Raw genomic sequence first — 16,990 nt, 5'->3', positions numbered from 1 at the left:
TGAAACAGATGGAAAGACAAGACAATGATCTTAAAAACAAATATTTATCTAAACTATTTACAATAAATCTTTATCTGCATTTTTATGAGGTAAATCCCTTGGTATTTCTGACAATACTAAACAAGTCTCCATGAATGAGAATTCCTTCCCAGATTGTTCTTGGCTTGAATCCTTCCTGAGACTTTATTTCTGAAACAGGCAACTCACCGAAATCTCACGCAAGAGAGAAGAAATCTCCTTACTGTGACCTGAGAATCCATGTACGAATCTCACGTCTGACACTCGCAGTGCTGGAGAGGGACCTTTATGATTAGCCTGTACAGTCCCTGTGGACTCTCAGGTTGTCCAGGACTCTGGGAGAATACACTGCACTCTGTGATCAGTGGGAACAGCAGAAAATAGACCCAGGAGAATTTCAGCTTAAGAGCATCCCCTGAGAGTGAGAAAATAATTCACTGAGAACAGAGGCTCATATTGTCAGGGGAAACTGAGACTTGCAGACTAGCTAGAGTTGTCCTGCACTGCTAAAAGCCCAGAGAGAAAAGAAGAGTCAATGATTAGACGTGCTCATTTCTCTATCAGCATTTCTGTGCTGCTGCTCATTGTCATAGAACCTGAGCGTCTGCTGCTACTCCCGGCTGATGAGCCCTGAGCTGAATCCCTGAGACCGCAATGTGCACGTGGACAGGCTCTTGTGCCTCCTTGTTTCAAAACGTAGGATTTCCACGCTGAGTATCAGTCCCTCCCATCTGATAACCTCTCTGACAGAGGGCAGCACAGATTGCCCCAGTTTAGTCATAAGCCCCTCACAGTGCAATATCCTGCCATGAGGAATTGCAGCTTCCTGAGCCCCCTTCAGTGATCAGCACGTGCCCTGAAGACTGTGGACTGACGGCCTTTGTCTTTTTATCCCACCAAAAATAGCTGCACGGACTGTCGCTAGGATAGGGAGGATGCAGGGAGATGTTCAGAGGCGAGTCGGGTGTCCACTGTCCATCCACATTCAATGGGACTCTGCTGCCCACTGCCTTTGACAGCTTCCCCTGGGGTCTAATGGATCATGCGCTGGTCTGGAAATCAGGAGACCTGGTCAATTCTTAGCTCAGTCACAGAGCTCCTGTGTCACCTTGGATGTGTCATCTCCTAAGCTACTCTGGACCTCAGTTTCCCCTCTGTAAATTAGGGAGAGCACTTCCCTGCCTCAGGGGGTGGTGAGGATAAAAAACCTGTAATTATGGGGTGCTCATGTGGGGATCAGCAGTGAGGATGGCCATATGAGGACTCAGAGGTACAGCCATGCTTGTTTATTCCAAACTATTTCCTTTATCCTATTTCAGGACTACGCCCCACTGTGATCTGGATACTGCACACCATGCCCCGCACACTGTGCGTTCCTCCCCCAGTCAGTGCAGGAACAGTCCTGCGCCCCTATTCTCCCCATCCACGATACCCACAACTCCTGCTAATATCCACAATCCAGGCTCATGGGAACTTTATTTAGTCTACAGCTTTAAAGTCTCCCTCTATTGTTTACAATGGCCTTTCAGCATTCGTGCTCCCATTTTCAACTGTCCATAAAATACGGCTGTGAGGAATCACATCTCATCCAGCCCAATGAAAAAACGGTTCCTAGCCTTTCGTAAATGCAGTGTGGGTGGAATTTTTTTTCCCTTACTGGTATCCATTGGGTCAACTCTAGTGCTCACTGGAGTCGTGCACTCTTGGCGCTGGTATATGGGACCCTGCCAACACTCCACCAGCTCAGATCCTTCTTGTCACCTAACTCCAACATTGGAGCAGCCGGACGGGGTGTGTGTCTTGGAATGGACACGAGCAACACATCTCGAAGAAGAACAGTTACGAAAGTAGAGGAGAGAGCACGTCACCAGGGGCTATAATGGGGGACCAATGAGCCTTGATATTACTAGAGTGAGATCCCAGGTTAGGATCAGCTGGCACATTTGAGGGTACAGCCTGTCCAGGCCATTGAGAAAATGGCTGGCAATTGAGTTGGTGAAGACAGATCGGCAGTTGACCCAGGAATGAAACGCTGGAATCAAAGCCAGGTGGATGCTCATCGTTGACACCGACAGCCATTGCAATTTAAGTGTAGTAAGCAGTCCGGGATGAATGGTGTGAATGACTGCATGGGCGAAAGGACTTTATGCACAGGGTTGATCGAGAACCTTTGCCAGGTACATCGCTCTTCTAGATGGTTTTTGACTCCCTCGAAGGAGCACTCGAGTGGCTCCAGATCATGGCAATTCTAAGGAGTTCAGCAATGGAACTTCCAAATGTAAAGATCCAGAAGGGTGGAGATCCAGTGTTGATGAGGGCAGGCTGGGGGTATCATGATCATGGAATTTCCTTCCTTCCGGACTTTCAGCAGAACTCTGTGTATAAGTGGAGTAGGCAGGAACATGCAGAAAGGAAATATGGAGAAGGAATACATCTGCAACCAAGCCCAGGCTAAAGGTTCAGGAAGGAGCAGAATTGCAGACACTTCCTGTTGTGCCTTGTTTTGAAGAAGCCTGTATGGGAAATACCCCATCTTTGGAAGATGTCTTTCATGGTGTCCCAGTGAATGGACCACTCATGGTTGGAGAAGGATCTTCTGAAATGATCCATAGCTCTTCCTGTGTGCCCGGAAGACAAGTCTCAAGATGGATTGAGGGGGTCACACAGAATTCTCACGGGGGTAGGGCTTCCTGGCACTAGGGAGAGGAGCGTGCTCCACTCTGTCCGTTTATTTAGAACATTGCTGTCATGTTGTCTGTAGGAAGTGACATGCCTTTGCCGTCCAGGTGGTCTGGACCATTTTGCAGGCAAGCCGTACCGCTCTGAGCTCTCTTACATTGATATGCATCGAGAGCTTTGCCTGGCAATAAAGGCATTGGATCCTGAAGCTCCCCAGATGAACCCTCCACCCCAGCGCTAATGCTTCCGTAACTAGAGAAAGGGAAGGGTGTAGTCTCGAGAATGGGACCCCTGGACAAACTGACCATGAGTGCTGTCACCAAAAGACGGTATCTATTACTGAGGGAGGAAGTGTGATCACCAAGTCTAAGCGGTCCCTGTCTTGTCCATACACTGACACTAGCCAGGACTGCCGAGGGCTGAGCCTCAATCTTGCGTGTTGCACAACGTAGGTGTATGTGGCCATATGTCTTAGGCGTTTCACACAATGTCTTCTATAGTGGTAGGATGGTTTCTGTGACCTTTTATGGTGGTGCCCCTGGCCAGGAACTAGGTCTGTGGAAGGAAGGCTCTGGTCTGCACTGAGCTGAGGACTGCCCCTCTGAAATCTATTATTTGAACAGAAGCGAGATTTAACTTTTCACATTTATTAGCAGGCCTAACTTTTCTAAGATAGTTTATATCAAGCTCACTTCGGACTCTCTCTGTCCCCGAAGCAGCCCGTGATCAGCCAATCGTCGAGGTGAGGGTAAACCTGGACCCTTTGTTTCCTCAGAAATGCCACAATGACTTCCATGCACTTGGAAAATGTGTGAGGAATTGCTGAGAGGCCAAAGGGGAGGACAGTAACCTGGCAGTGACCCTGGTTCACTATGAATTGGAGGACTTATGTGACTCTGAAGGACTGAGATGTGAAAGTATGCATCCTTGAAGTCGAGAGAAGCATACAGTCACCTGGATGCAGAGAAGGAGTGATGGAGAGCAAAGAGACCATGCAAAACTTCAGCTTCTTCATGAATCTGTTGGGGTTTCACAGGTCCAGGAGGGTCTGAGACGGCCCTTGGTTTCGGGATTAGCATATAATAAAAGTAGAAACCTTTGCCCGTTAGCGCCAGAGGAACCTCCTCTGCTGCTGCCACTTTTAGGGGCATTTTCACCCCGTGGATTAAAAGCTGCTCATAAGAAGGGTCTCTGAAGAGGAATGGAGGGGGAGGGTGTGAAGGAAGGAAACAACTGACCTGTAGGGAGTATCCCCATCCTATCATGTTTAGCACCCTACGGTCTGAAGTAATATGGGTCGAGCCCCGATAGAAGTCAGATAACTGGTCCAAAAAACACAGGGGATTAGCTCCAGATACTGTTCTGTTGTGCCATCCTCAGTCACACTACAAAAGGTCTGATTTCACCCGCATGATTGTCTCACGGGCCCGGGCCTGTCAGTCGAAGAGGGAAGAGGCTTTCTCTTATAGCTCCTGCCACATCTCCTGATAGAGTCTGGCCTCCATGGAGACTGGTAAAAACGAGGCAAGGTTTGTGGTCTTTTATCACTATTGACTTTTATCTGATTGCATTGTTTTGAAAAAGAAATCTAACAGTGTGCAAGGCAACTTACTTTCAAGCACAGTATCCCTCCTTTCCTGTTGTAAAGTTACTGTGCAGTGTTGCTGTGCACTGTTAAAGACATCGCTTTCCACCCAAGAGGTGGCTGCATTTCAGTGGCAGTTGACTTTTGTATACGTTTTGTAAATCAAATCTCAAATCTCAAAGATGGATTCTTTAGGCAAAGGCAGGAGTTAAATCAACGTCACTCATTATCACTTTGGATTCCTCCCACGCTGAGTGGTGCAGACGCTGATATTACCTCCTTCCTAAAGCACTTTGAGACCTAGAGAGGAGGGAGCTATTTTTGTTATTTCAAAAACCCTGAAAATACCACTGAGTCTTGCACTAATGTGAGGAGGTTGGTGCAAATTTCTGAGACTTGATGTGAATGAATTATTATCACTGACTGACTCCGGTTAGTGAGGAAAATCCTTCCTCGATGCCAAGAGTTTGGGTGTTTCCCTAAACAGATAAATAATTAATAACACACTATGTCCTTTCTCTAGCTCCTTCCTTCTTAGGATCTCAAAGTGCTTCTCAAACATGAACTAATCAATCTGCACCACATCCCAGGAAGCTGAGTCAGAAATGTGGCAGTGCTTTACCTCAGTTCCCCCAGTGAATCGGTGGCAGAGTCAGGAATAGAAACCAGAACTCCTGACCCCCAGGTTTTAACAATAATCATGGTTCCTCCCTGTCACAGCGTACTTCCTGTCTCGTCATCTGCAGTATCCTGTCATCCTTTGTATCTTCTCGTCGTGTGTTATTTGGCTGTATAGAGACATGGCCTGATTTTCAAAGGAATTGAGCATCTCTCACTGGGACTGGCAGGTGTTCATCACCTCAGAAAATCAGGCTGACGGGGGTTTTCTTTTTCTATCTTTATAAACAATCTGCACTGACGAGGTTACCAACCACTCAAACACAGGAAGCATTAAACATAAGAACATAGGAATTTTCCCTCCTGGATCAGAGCATTCACCCATTTGAGCCGGTATCCTGCCTCTCCAAGTGCCCAGTGCTGAATAATTCAGAGGAGAACCTTAAGCCGTGGTCATGTACCAAATTATACAATACTACCCCATGGAGAGAGATCAGGATTCCTTCCTGGCCCCAGCTGGTGCTCAGTTCATGCCCTGAAGCATTACGATAGTTCACCCTTCTAATCTAATTCCACCTAAATTAACTATGGGTGTTCGTATTCATATAATTGTCTCCTTTTCCGGAATTACCTCAAGAAAAGCTCACAACCTTCCTACACAGACATTTGGAACAGGATGTACAGAACACCTTGAAACCGCATGTTCATTGCCTTTGCCTTCTGACTTTATCCATATGCTTATTATTTACACTGGCAGCAGAAGTTCCAGGAAGTACAACAGTGCCTATGCCCCAAAATCTTAGAATCATAGAATATTAGGGTTGGAAGGGAACCCACCAGGTCATCTAGTCCAACCCCCTGCTCAAAGCAGGAACAATCCCAACTAAACCATCCCAGCCAGGGCTTTGTCAAGCCACACCATAAAAATCTCTCAGGGTGGAGATTCCACCATCTCCCTAAATAACACATTCCAGTGCTTCACCAGCCTCCTAGTGAAAATGTGTTTCCTAATATCCAGCCTATACCCCCCCCCCACTGCAACTTGAGATCATTGCTCCTTGTCCTGTCATCTACCACCACTGAGAACAACCAACCTCCATCCTCCAAGGAACCCCCTTCAGGTAGTTAAAGGACGCTATCAAATCCCCCCTCATTCTTCTCTTCTGCAGAGTAAAGAAGCCCAGTTCCCTCAGCCTCTCCTCATAAGCCCTTTGTTTTAGCCCCAGTCATGTTTGTTGCTCTGTGCTGGATTCTCTCCAATTTGTCCACATCCTTCACGTAGTGGGGGGCCCAAAACTGGACACAATATTCCAAATGCGGCCTCATGAGTCCCAAATAGAGGGAAACAATCACTTCTCGCGATCTGCTGGCAATGCTCCTACTAATGCAGCCCACTCTGGGTCTGGGAAGGCAGAGCCAATGTGCCACCAGCTGAGCCTCCTGCAAACAAGTAACAGGAATAAATAAAACATCCCAGTGCAGAAGGGGGCTGAGACGTGGGCATAACTGGGGAGTCTCCTAGGCAGGCAGCACTGGCTCCAGAGCGACATTCTCCCCATGATCTCTTTGTCGAGCTCCCAGAAGAAGATGAGCATCTGGCTTTACGCAGGATGGAGTCTGTGGGCCAGATTCAGGGCCCAACCCAAGCTTAACCAAGAACACAGAGATTCCCTTGACGCCGGTTCTGGGGAGAAAGGGGAGCCTCCGTGATCTGGCTATTCCCAGCAGTCAGAATATCCTTTGGGGTCATGGGCAGCTGGGCATAAGAGTGAGCAACTTTCGGGCTATACCACAGTTTGCCCCAAGATCTAAGCACCACAGAGATGGTTAAAATGCACCTCCCGTCCTTTGGACTTTCTGCAGGCACAGCTCAGCCAGGCCAGGAGAGCTAGCCCTGGTGTTAAGAAGGTTTCAGCTGAAGGGTCCCACCCAGAGCCCAGAACACCTGCAACCTGAACCAGGGCATTCTGGGTGCTCTCAAGATGAGACCCTGGGGCTCCCGGCAGCTGTGAGGTGCGTTTCAGGATAGACACCATCTCAAACGCCTCTTCCCTGTGGTGCAGAGTTTCCTTAATTAGTCAGAGCCTCCTCCTGCAAGGAAGCTGTATTGAAGAGCGGATTAAACGAAGAGACCAGCACAGACACAATCCAGCTTTGGACAATTCAGTCAGTACAGGAGCCAGGGTCACACGTGCAGGGAATCGGGTTTACGCTCTGCCAGTCGGTGAGTTGGTGGGAATGCAGAGGAGGTCATGGTTAGATACTGGGAGACAAATCCTGGTCTCATTTACACTGGGGCTGATGTGGAGTAACTGCACTGACTCTCTGGTGTCACTCCGGATTGACAGTGGTGTCAGTGACAGTGGCATCAGACCCGATCACCCGGTGTCCCAGCTGGTACCTGGTCAGAATTTACACAAAGCTTCCTGGGACTCACCAGACTGGGGCCCTCCGACCCCGCATCCTGCCTCTGACAGTGGCCAGCACCAGCTGCCCCAGAGGAATAGCCAGCAGCCCTGCTGCAGGGACCTACGGGATAGCCGCCCCATAGGGCAATGACTAAGCTGGGCAATCTGTGCTGCCGTCTGTCAGAGAGGCTAGCGGATGGAGGGACTGTTGCTGTGTGTGGAAATCCTTTATTTGAAACAAGGATACGCAAGAGCCTGTCCACGTGCACGTCGCGGTCTCAGGGATTAAGCGCAGGGTTCATCAGTGCCCTGCCAATCTGAGCCTCAGTTATCAGTGAATCGTTTCTTCACTCTCAGGGGAGGCTCTTTGGCTGAAATTCTCCAGGGTCTATTTCTTGCTGTTCCCGCTGCTCACAGAGTGCAGGGAATGTCCCCGCGTCCTGGCCATCCTAAGAATCCACAGGGACTGTACGGGGGAATTATAAAGGTCCCTGTCCAGCACTGCGAGCGTCAGATGTGAGATTCATACACGGATTCTCAGGTCACAATAAGGAGATTTCCTCTCTCTGCTGTGTGGGATTCCGGTGAGTTGCAGTTTCTGCTAAGGGCTCGGGAAGGGTTCAAGTGAAAAACAATTTGGGCAGGAATTCTCATTCACAGAGACTTGAATTATTTAGTATTGTCAGAAACACCAAGGGATTTACCTCATAAAAATGGAGTTAAAGATTTCCTGTAAATAGTTTATGCAAATATTTATTTTTAAGATAATTTCCTTGTCTCTTACTGTGTCTTTCCTTCTGTCTCAGTATCTGCCTTTCTTTGGTCTGTGTAGTTTTTTCACTAGTTCTTTAATTCAGCAACTTTGCTGCCAGGTTTAGATGTGCAGCCAGAATCTCTGCAGTGGGTTTCTGTGATACCTGAGATTTCAGAACACGAATGGGTCACACAGCGCTTTACAGACTGGCCGGATTCTGCTCTCACATTCTGCCTTCAGTGGTTCACTCCAGATCGACACTGGCATCATTGAGAGCAAAATAAGGGCCCTGTGTTTTGAAATCCCCATCTTTTATGCCTGGTCTCAGGACGCCACATAAACTGGGGGTCATTCTTCAGACTCTTTCAGCACCATAACAGAATAGCTCTCGCTGCCGCAGGGCCTGAAACCAGGAGCCTAAAGTTCAACACTAAGAGTGTGTAGGCACCCTGTACTTTAGGGGCCTCGAAACATGATTGGGAGTTTTACAGTTGGGAAGATCCTGGGAGACTACAACTCCCATGATGCCTTGGGGAAAAGGAGAGAGACTCTTCCCCTTCCAGGGAGTGAGAGAATAGCATGTGTGGGACTCCATTTTGGTGCTGGGGTGGGGCGCAGCCGAGACTGGAAGCTGCTGGCTGACTGCTGCTGGCTGCTGCCTGGGTCCCGAAGCTGCTGCTGAGCGTTTGCTGGAGTTTGATGGAGCAGGGAGCTTCGGAGCTTGGTGGCATTGCCCAGGGCAGGGACTGAGCCTGGAGCTGCCTGAGGTGGGCCTGCAGTGAAGGTGGGGTGAGTGTGTCCCCTGTTGTTTGGGGCTGGGTGTGTAAAGGAAGGGGCGCTGCAGAGAGACTGTGACTGGGCTGAGAAGAGGCAGAGAGAGAGTCCCTTCAAGCAGGGCCAGGACTGCTGACATTCGGTTGGGCCAGCTCCAAATCTCCAGCGTGATAACTGGGCTGAACTGATACACTGACCCACAGAGCGCTGTCTGCTGCTTCAGATCTGCAACGCGCCCACGCCAGCCAGGGGTCAGGGCTCTGAACTCTAGGGCAGTGCACACTCTGCAGGTGGGGTAAGTCGTGGCCGTGTAGATGTCAGTTTAGACAAGTTTCATTTGTTGCTGTGTACTATTTTATTAATTGATTTGTTCAGCTGCCCCTGTGGATTTAACATAGTTGTGATGTTTAATTTCAGTCTGTGATGCCATATTTCTTTAAGTTGTGCAGTAAAGGTGTGTGCGTTAACTCTAATGTAAGTATATTGGATGTTTAGTTTGCATAACTGCAATTGTTGAGTTAGACTATGTCACAGATTATTATTATTACAATTATCAGACTAGGTTTAGTCCTGGAAGCTCCCAAGTCCTGCTATTAAGCGTGTGCAGGGGCCAGCCAGGTGGAGGCACCGCCAAGTTTAAATTCCTTTAGAAGTAAAGGGACTGCAGCAGGGGGGTGGATAGAGGATTCCCACCTATCCTACATCATCACCAGGAAACTCAGAATCTCCTTTGTTGTTAGCAACCTTAGGCACCCTTGCACACAGGTGAGTGTTACCGGCTCGCAAGTAACCCAGAAATAGAAGGGGTTACAGGTGAAATCTTGGTCCGTTTGAGATCAATGTCAAAACTCCCATCAGGGCTAGGATTTCACCCTAAATCCACATTTAGGTACTGAAACAAAAGGACTGATTTTCTCTGGCCATGAGCCTCCTGTGACTTCAACTGGAGTCGTCCTGTGGCCTCTGAGGATGCGTGAGCTCATCTGCTTCAGGGAAAAACTGACAGGAGAGTAGATGAAATCTGAAATTCATAGTTTAGAGGTTCAAAATGATTAGGGTGACAATTTATTTCATGGGGGGGGATGGGGCTGTTCCTCTGCAGCTCGGGTTCTATAGAGGACGAGAGGTATCAAAATACAGTAAAAATAAAAGTATATTTCTGGCTTAGAGGAAAGCAGGCAGTGTTGGAAATCTCACTGGGAGAGATCCAGGCACACCCTGTGTGTGTGTGTGTGTGTGGGACGGGACGGGACGGGACGGGACGGGACGGGACGTGCAGTATCCATATCGCAGTGGCGCGGAGTCATGAAAAAGAGTGAAATAGGGAATGGACATGCTGCCTAATTCACACACCAAAGAGGTGTAACTAGGCCTCCTGCAATCTCCCAGTGCAGGGGGGTGTCTGTAAAGTGGACACACTGTAGTAGATTGTCTCTGACACCTTCCTCCATCCAGTCCATCCCTCCTCCTGTGCCCAATCCTATAAGTGCCTCATGGCAACTTCAGCAATTGCCAACATGAAAGGCAAAATCAGGAAGTTGTGTCTGGGTTTCTAACTGGCGGGAATACGCTAAAGCTTTGTGTTGTTTTGAGGAAGAGTTACTCACACTGGCTGCTTTTAGTCTCCACGTCCTCTCTCCCCTCCCCTCGGGTCTGTCCCTCTCTGCACTTCCCTGCATACGCTGAGCTGCTGCTGGGGTTCCCTCACCCCCGGACAGGCTGTGCAGGCAGCTCCTCCATCCCCCCTTTCCCGGACGCAGCCAGACACAGAGTGTAACCCAGGCTGTGTAGATATTTGTACGAGCTGTCACTGTGTGGTGTGTCCGGCACCTGGTGCTGGTCCTGGGTGAGTGGGATCACTGTGTAGCAGGGCTGGGGTTTGTGAGAGTGGGGAGGGGATGCACATGGACAGGCACCTGTGCTGTGCTGCTGCTCTTGTTGCTCCCACACACACTGTGTGGGGTTTCGAGGTCTGCTGCACAGGAACAGCGAGCAAGCTGAGAAGTGTGCACAGTGTATAATGAGAGCTGGGAATGCTGGGTCATGTCAGTGTTAGGTAAATACAGCTGCCAGGTGCAGGCGACACCCTGGCCGAGGGCTGACACAGTGAGCCACTGGGGGACAGAAGCTAAATCCGGCACTCTCTGGGATCCTTTGTTAGCCAGCTCTGTTAGCCATTAATAGGACAGTTGTACATACATTCCTCGGGGCAGAGAATTTGTAGGGTCCCATGAGCATTTTTCTCATCTGAAACTTTCATCCATGCCATGTCTAATGGGAAGCCTCACACCTGTGAAGAACACACCTAGAGTGTTGTTTTCAAAGCTTCAAACTTACATGACACATTTTCGCAGTGGGGCTAAATTTAGCACTGTCATGAGTTAAAAAAATGCCTTTAGTAAGGTGCAAGCACCAGCTTCCAGGCAAAATGCCTCCAGCTGACTCCTGTCTGTGCTGCAGGGACGTGTTCACAGAGCCCCAGGCCAGAAGTCACCACTGTGTTCATCTAGTCTGACCTCCTGAATAGCACCAGCCAGAAACCTGCCCTCAAGGAATTCCTAGAGCAGAGCTTATAGAGAAACATCCAACCTGGGTTTAGAAATTGTCAGTGATAGAGAATCTGCCATGAGCCTTGGTAAATTAATCCAATGGTTAATTACTCTCCATGTTTAAAAAGTGTACACTGTATTTATAGTCAGAGTTTGTCTAACTTCAGCTTCTAGGCATTGGATGGTGTTAGACCTTTCTATGCTAGCCTGAAAAGCCCATTATTCAATATTTGTTCTCTGTGTGGTACTTGTAGAATGTTGTCAACTCCCCCTTAACCATCTCGTTTACACTAAATAGATTGAGCACTTTGAGTCTATCACTGTAAGGCAGGATTTCTAATCTTTAAACATTCTTCTGAATCTTCTCTGAATCCTCTTCAGTGTATCAACATCCAGCTTTAACTGTAGGAGTGAGAACTGGACACATTATTCCAGCAGCAGTTGTACCAGTGCCAAAGAAAGAGTTGAAATAACTTCTCTCCCTCTACTTGAGATTCCCCTGTTTACCATGCCTAGATCACATTAATTCTTTTGGCCACTGTGTCACACAGGAAGCTCGTGTTTAGCTAATTACCCCTTCACGCCTCCCAAATCTTATTCAGAGTCACTGCTTCCCATGATACAGTCCCTGATTGTGTAAGTATCACCTATGGTTTTGGTTCTCTACATAGCTATATTAGAACACATATCGTTTGCTTTAACCCAGTTTACCCACAAGTCCAGATCGCTGTGAATCAGTGACTCGTTCTATTCATTATTTTCGATCCCCCAATTTTTTTTGACATCTGCAAACATTACCAGTATTCAACCCTGAGAAGGGTAAGCAGCTGGGTTGCTGACGGGTGTCTCTGCTTACTCTTGTCAGATAACAAGGCAGAATATTGAAACCACTGTACTTGTTGTGTCTCGAAGAAAGCTGGATGCCTTCAAGAAAGTGTCTCACCAAAAGAAACAAGAGAAGTAGCAGAGCACAAAGTCACAGCCTGGCGTGATGTGTATTTCCATGGGGAAAACTTGGCTCATTTCCAAAAGAGGTATTGCATTGTAGATCAAACCTATGGTTCATCTAGTCAAATGCCCTCTGTCTGACAGCTACAAGCCCAAGGGCTGCCAAAGAAGGTGTTGGGGGCATAACCTGACCATTTGAGGGTGTCATTTTAATGCCCAACAGCCAGAGATTGGCTTGTGCCCTGAAACATGCAGGCATACAGGCTTTCCAAGATATTTATTTAGCTGTAACAATGGTAAAGGAAGATTCTTACTATCCATGTAAAAGTCCAAAAAACCCTTCTGATTCTTCTTTTACGCCTGGCCTCAACTTCATCTTCTGCCAATGAGTTTCTCTGTCTAATTATGCACTGAGTGAACAAATTATTCTTTTTATAATCAGTTTTGGCTTTGCCATGTTTCACTTTAGTTGAATGTCCTCTTGACCTTCTGTTATGAGACAGGGAGAACACATTCTTTATGTATTCTCTACCAGTCAGTATTTAATAGACTCTTCTGAAGTCACTTCTTATTTCTCTCCTTTCTAAGGTAACAATCCCAGTTTTTTCAACCTCTTTCTTAGGACAGTTTCCCCAGACCCTTGATCTTTCTCTTTGCCCTTCCCTGAACCTTCTAGTTCTGCAATATACTGTTTGAGAAGGGTGCTCAGTAATGCACAGACATGTCCAGAGGTGGGTAAAGCGTTGACAGGTAGATCTCATGGCATTGTCTTTTTGGTGTAACTCCACATCCCACTTCTCCTGTGTTCCTGTGTTAACTTTTTGTCCATGCTTCTACTTTAAGCAGGGTTTCACAGAGCCCTAAACCATTACACCAGGTCCCGCCTTGAGTTCATACAGTTAAACTGGAACCTTGTGAGGTGTTTGAGCAGTTCAAGTTATTCCCAGCAGTAGGCATCTATGTTTCATTTATTGACATCGAATGTCATCTTCCATCATGCTCCTCATTCACCGGGCTTGGTGAGCTCCCTCTGAGAACATCACTGGACTGGACTACAACGTAAATAATTTGGTGCCATGTGCAAATCATAGAATCATAGACTACTACTAGGTTTGGATGGGACGTCAGGAGGTCATCTTCTCCAAGCCCTTGCTCAAAACAGGACATACTTGAAGTAAATCATCCCAGCCAGGGCTTTGTCAAGCTGCGCCTTAAAAACATCAAGGAATGGAGATTCCACCACTTTACTAGGTAATCCATCCCAGTGCTTCAGCACCCTCCTAGTGAAAAAGATTTTCATAATATCCAACCTAGACCTCCCCCACTGCAACTTGAGACCATTGCTCCTTGTTCTGTCATCTACTACCACTAATAATTTCTGTTGTCCTCCACTGAATCTCTCCACTTTCTCCACATCCTTGCTGTATTGGAGGATCCAAAACCGGACACAATACTCCAAAGGTTGCTTCAGCAGCGCCGAATAGAGGGGAATAATATTGTCACCTCACTGCTCAGCACCATTTCTAGATTGTTGGAACTATACATTATTTACCGTGTTATCTGTAATCATGTCTGTAACCCCCTCGCTGGGCTTCTCTCCCTTCACAGGCATCTGAGCATTTCTGAGCATGATCGACTACTCGACCACCTCATGTCAGCTTTCAACCTTACCTCCTCCAGCCCACCAATATTCATCCTAAACGGCATCCCCGGTCTGGAAGCTGCCCATATCTGGATTTCCATCCCTTTCTCTACGTTCTACATCATCAGTCTGTTGGGAAATTTCATGGTTCTGTTCGTTGTCAAGAAAGAGCAGACCCTGCACAAGCCCATGTTCCTGCTGCTCTGCATGCTGGCGCTCACAGACATCGGCATGTCTACCTGTGTCATGCCGAAGGCACTGTGCATATTTTGGTTTAGTTTTAAAGGCATCACTTTGGATGGCTGCCTCACCCAGATGTTCTTCCTTTACGTGTTTGCTGTTACGCAATCAGCTGTCCTAGTGACAATGGCCTTCGATCGCTACGTTGCCATATGTGACCCTCTGAGATACGCCACCATCCTCACCAACGCACGAATCGCTAAGCTAGGGCTAGTGGGTTTGATACGAGCTGTTCTCTTGGTTCTGCCGTTGCCCCTCCTAGTGCGGAGGCTGCCATTCTGCGCCAATCGCATAATCCTCCACATGTACTGCGAGTATATCGCTGTGGTGAAGCTGTCGTGTGGAGACACCATAGTCAACCGGACGTACAGCCTGGTGATAACAGTTGTGATCATCGGGTTAGATCTGATATTCATTTGCCTAACCTACGGGCTGATCATCAGGGCCGTCCTCAGGATCTCCTCCAAGAAAGCCCACCGGAAAGCCTTCAACACCTGCACAGCCCACATCTGTGTGATGCTGATGTCTTATACTCCCTTCCTGTTCTCCACCGTGACAAACAGGTACGATCAGGACAGCATTGCCCGCGTTCACATCATCTTGAGCAACCTCTATCTCCTTGTCCCACCCATGGTCAACCCTATCATTTATGGAGTCAAAACAAAAGAGCTTCGTGACAAAGTAAGAAAATACATCTGCAGAATGTGATCGCCTGGTGCTACTGACTTTAAACCCATAGGGCGAGGGGGCCGGAGTGTTAAGTCTGACCACCCAGACCCCGGCAGATTACCTCACCTTGGCTCCTGCAGCAGGGCTGCAGTCGTGGTGGTGCAGCCATAGGGAGGAGTGGTATCAGACCTGCCACCAAGCTGTACATGGCTTTTCCTCTGTGGTTCCCCCTGTGCAGAGCAGTGCTCTCTCCTGCCTTCAGGGAAATCCCTGGAGTACCTGGGCATACAGGTGGTGCTCCCTCCACCCAGCCCTTCTCCCCAGTGCAGCCCTTCTGCCTCTCCTCTTCACCCTGGGGAAGCCCCTCTGGGTGATTACCGCTATTCCCCTCAGCTGCAAGGCCTGCCTGCTTGAGGGTTCGTTTCTGGTGCCCCATCAAGGGGCTCTGTACCGGGTTCTCTGCTCTGCGGGGAGGCCCGGTGCTACCTCTGCCAGTTGATGCTCTGGCCCGGCAAGGCTGGATGCCTCGGACCCCTAAGACCTAGGAGGGCGCTGGCCCAGTCTCCTGCCTCCAGCTCAGTGGTTCTGCCCCCAATGACCAGCCCTACACCTCAGCGGACTGAGCCCCTGCAAGGACCCCCTGTAAGACCACACAGGATGCTGCTGATGCTGAGCCCTTCGCCACGCCCCGTGGTGGGACCCAGCGAGTGGCACTGACTGAGACAGCCAAGGCAGTAGCTGTCGGCTGCAGCATCTCTCTCTGGAGTCCCTCTCGAGTGGGCCCCACCCCTTTGTTACCTGGGCCCCTCCTTGGCACCGCAGCAACCGTCACCTCGGCAGCTGCTGGGAAAGACCTTGTGGTGGCGGGAGGGGATCTCTGCTCTGTATTGAATGAGATCGACACCCTGGGTCTGGCCCAGCTTGCCAGGGGGAAGACGACATTCCCCCTATAGGGTGAACACGATCTAGTGATTTAAAGTGGTTCCTTTTACCATATCCTGTATATCTGCAGAAAGTTGTGTTGAAATTGTAGGATTTTTTTATGTGAAATCAGAGTTTCCCATTTCAATCCATTTCTGAACATTTTTATACATTTATAGTAAAGCTACTGAAAGGTGAATGGATCAAACCATTTTGATTAAAACCCCATTATTATGGAATTAATTTTTGAAAAAATGAAATTAGAAAATAATTCCAAACAAAGGATCCGACTAAAATAGCCCAGCTCAGAGCCATTGTCACCCCTTTGAGTCTCTGCCAGACGTCTCCTGTCCGGATGTACAGTTCAGTCTGTCAGGTCTGCACAACCCTGAATGCCCCAAAGGGAGAGACCTCACTGGACTCTACCCCAGCAGATGGGCTGTCGCTGACGGCCATTAAACATATAATCACCAACTGGACTTTTTCCGACATTCAGGGCATTGCTGGGGAGACTCTCTGTGTGGATTGTCTGAACTCTGGAGCAGGAGAAGAGGACAGTGGAGTCTGAGCAGTAGCTGTAGATCCTGTGCTGGGAGGGAAAGCACCACTGGGTCTGTTTAGTTTTTCCTTCCTGGAGGGCTGCGCAGCTGGGACTGTAGAGCTCTGAGCAGAACTGCAATTCCCGGCATGCCCTAACAGCAGTGTGCATCTTTACTCAAGAGACGGAGCAGACGTGGCATGTCAGAAAGAACAGTTTATCATCTGTGTGCAACTGCAGTGTTGAACACCCTGACAGAGATACACAGTGAGTGGGTGGGTGCCAGGCTAAACTTATAAGTTACTCCAGAGTTTGATTTATTTTCTTGAATTTGATTTGTATCAAACACCTTTAAGTTGTCTGAAGTGAACAGTTTTCTACAACATCTTCATTAATGATCTGAACAATGGGTTGGATTGCACCATCAGCAAGTTCACAGATGACACTAAACTCGGGGAAGTGGTAAATACACTGAAGGGTAGGGATAGGATACAGAGTGACCTGGACAAATTGGACGATTGGGCTAAAACAAATCTGATGCAGTTCAACAACGCCAAGTGCAGACTCCTGCACACAGGATGGAAGAATCCCATGCACAGCTACAGACTATGGACTGACTGGCTAGGTAGCATTTCTGCAGAATAGGA

At 48.4% G+C, this 16,990-nt stretch overlaps 1 protein-coding gene across 1 annotated transcript; it reads left to right on the top strand.

Annotated features, from left to right (window-relative positions):
* Positions 1-13,984: 13,984 nt before the first annotated feature.
* Positions 13,985-14,923, top strand: LOC137146694 (olfactory receptor 52K1-like). Its single transcript, XM_067538186.1, has one exon. The coding sequence runs from the start codon at positions 13,985-13,987 to the stop codon at positions 14,921-14,923; it is 939 nt and encodes a 312-aa protein (XP_067394287.1).
* Positions 14,924-16,990: the final 2,067 nt, after the last annotated feature.

Source organism: Emydura macquarii, unplaced genomic scaffold (assembly GCF_026122565.2).
Source record: "Emydura macquarii macquarii isolate MOO-44397 ecotype Brisbane River unplaced genomic scaffold, CSIRO-AGI_Emac_v2 contig_466, whole genome shotgun sequence".
Classification (NCBI taxonomy): domain Eukaryota; kingdom Metazoa; phylum Chordata; order Testudines; family Chelidae; genus Emydura; species Emydura macquarii.
The sequence above is the reverse complement of the archived record's forward strand: the minus strand, read 5'-3'. Positions and strand labels throughout refer to the sequence as shown.

Excerpts from the sequence above, each read along its gene's own strand:
- LOC137146694 (XM_067538186.1), top strand. The coding sequence starts at position 13,985 with ATGTCAGCTTTCAACCTTACCTCCTCCAGCCCACCAATATTCATCCTA.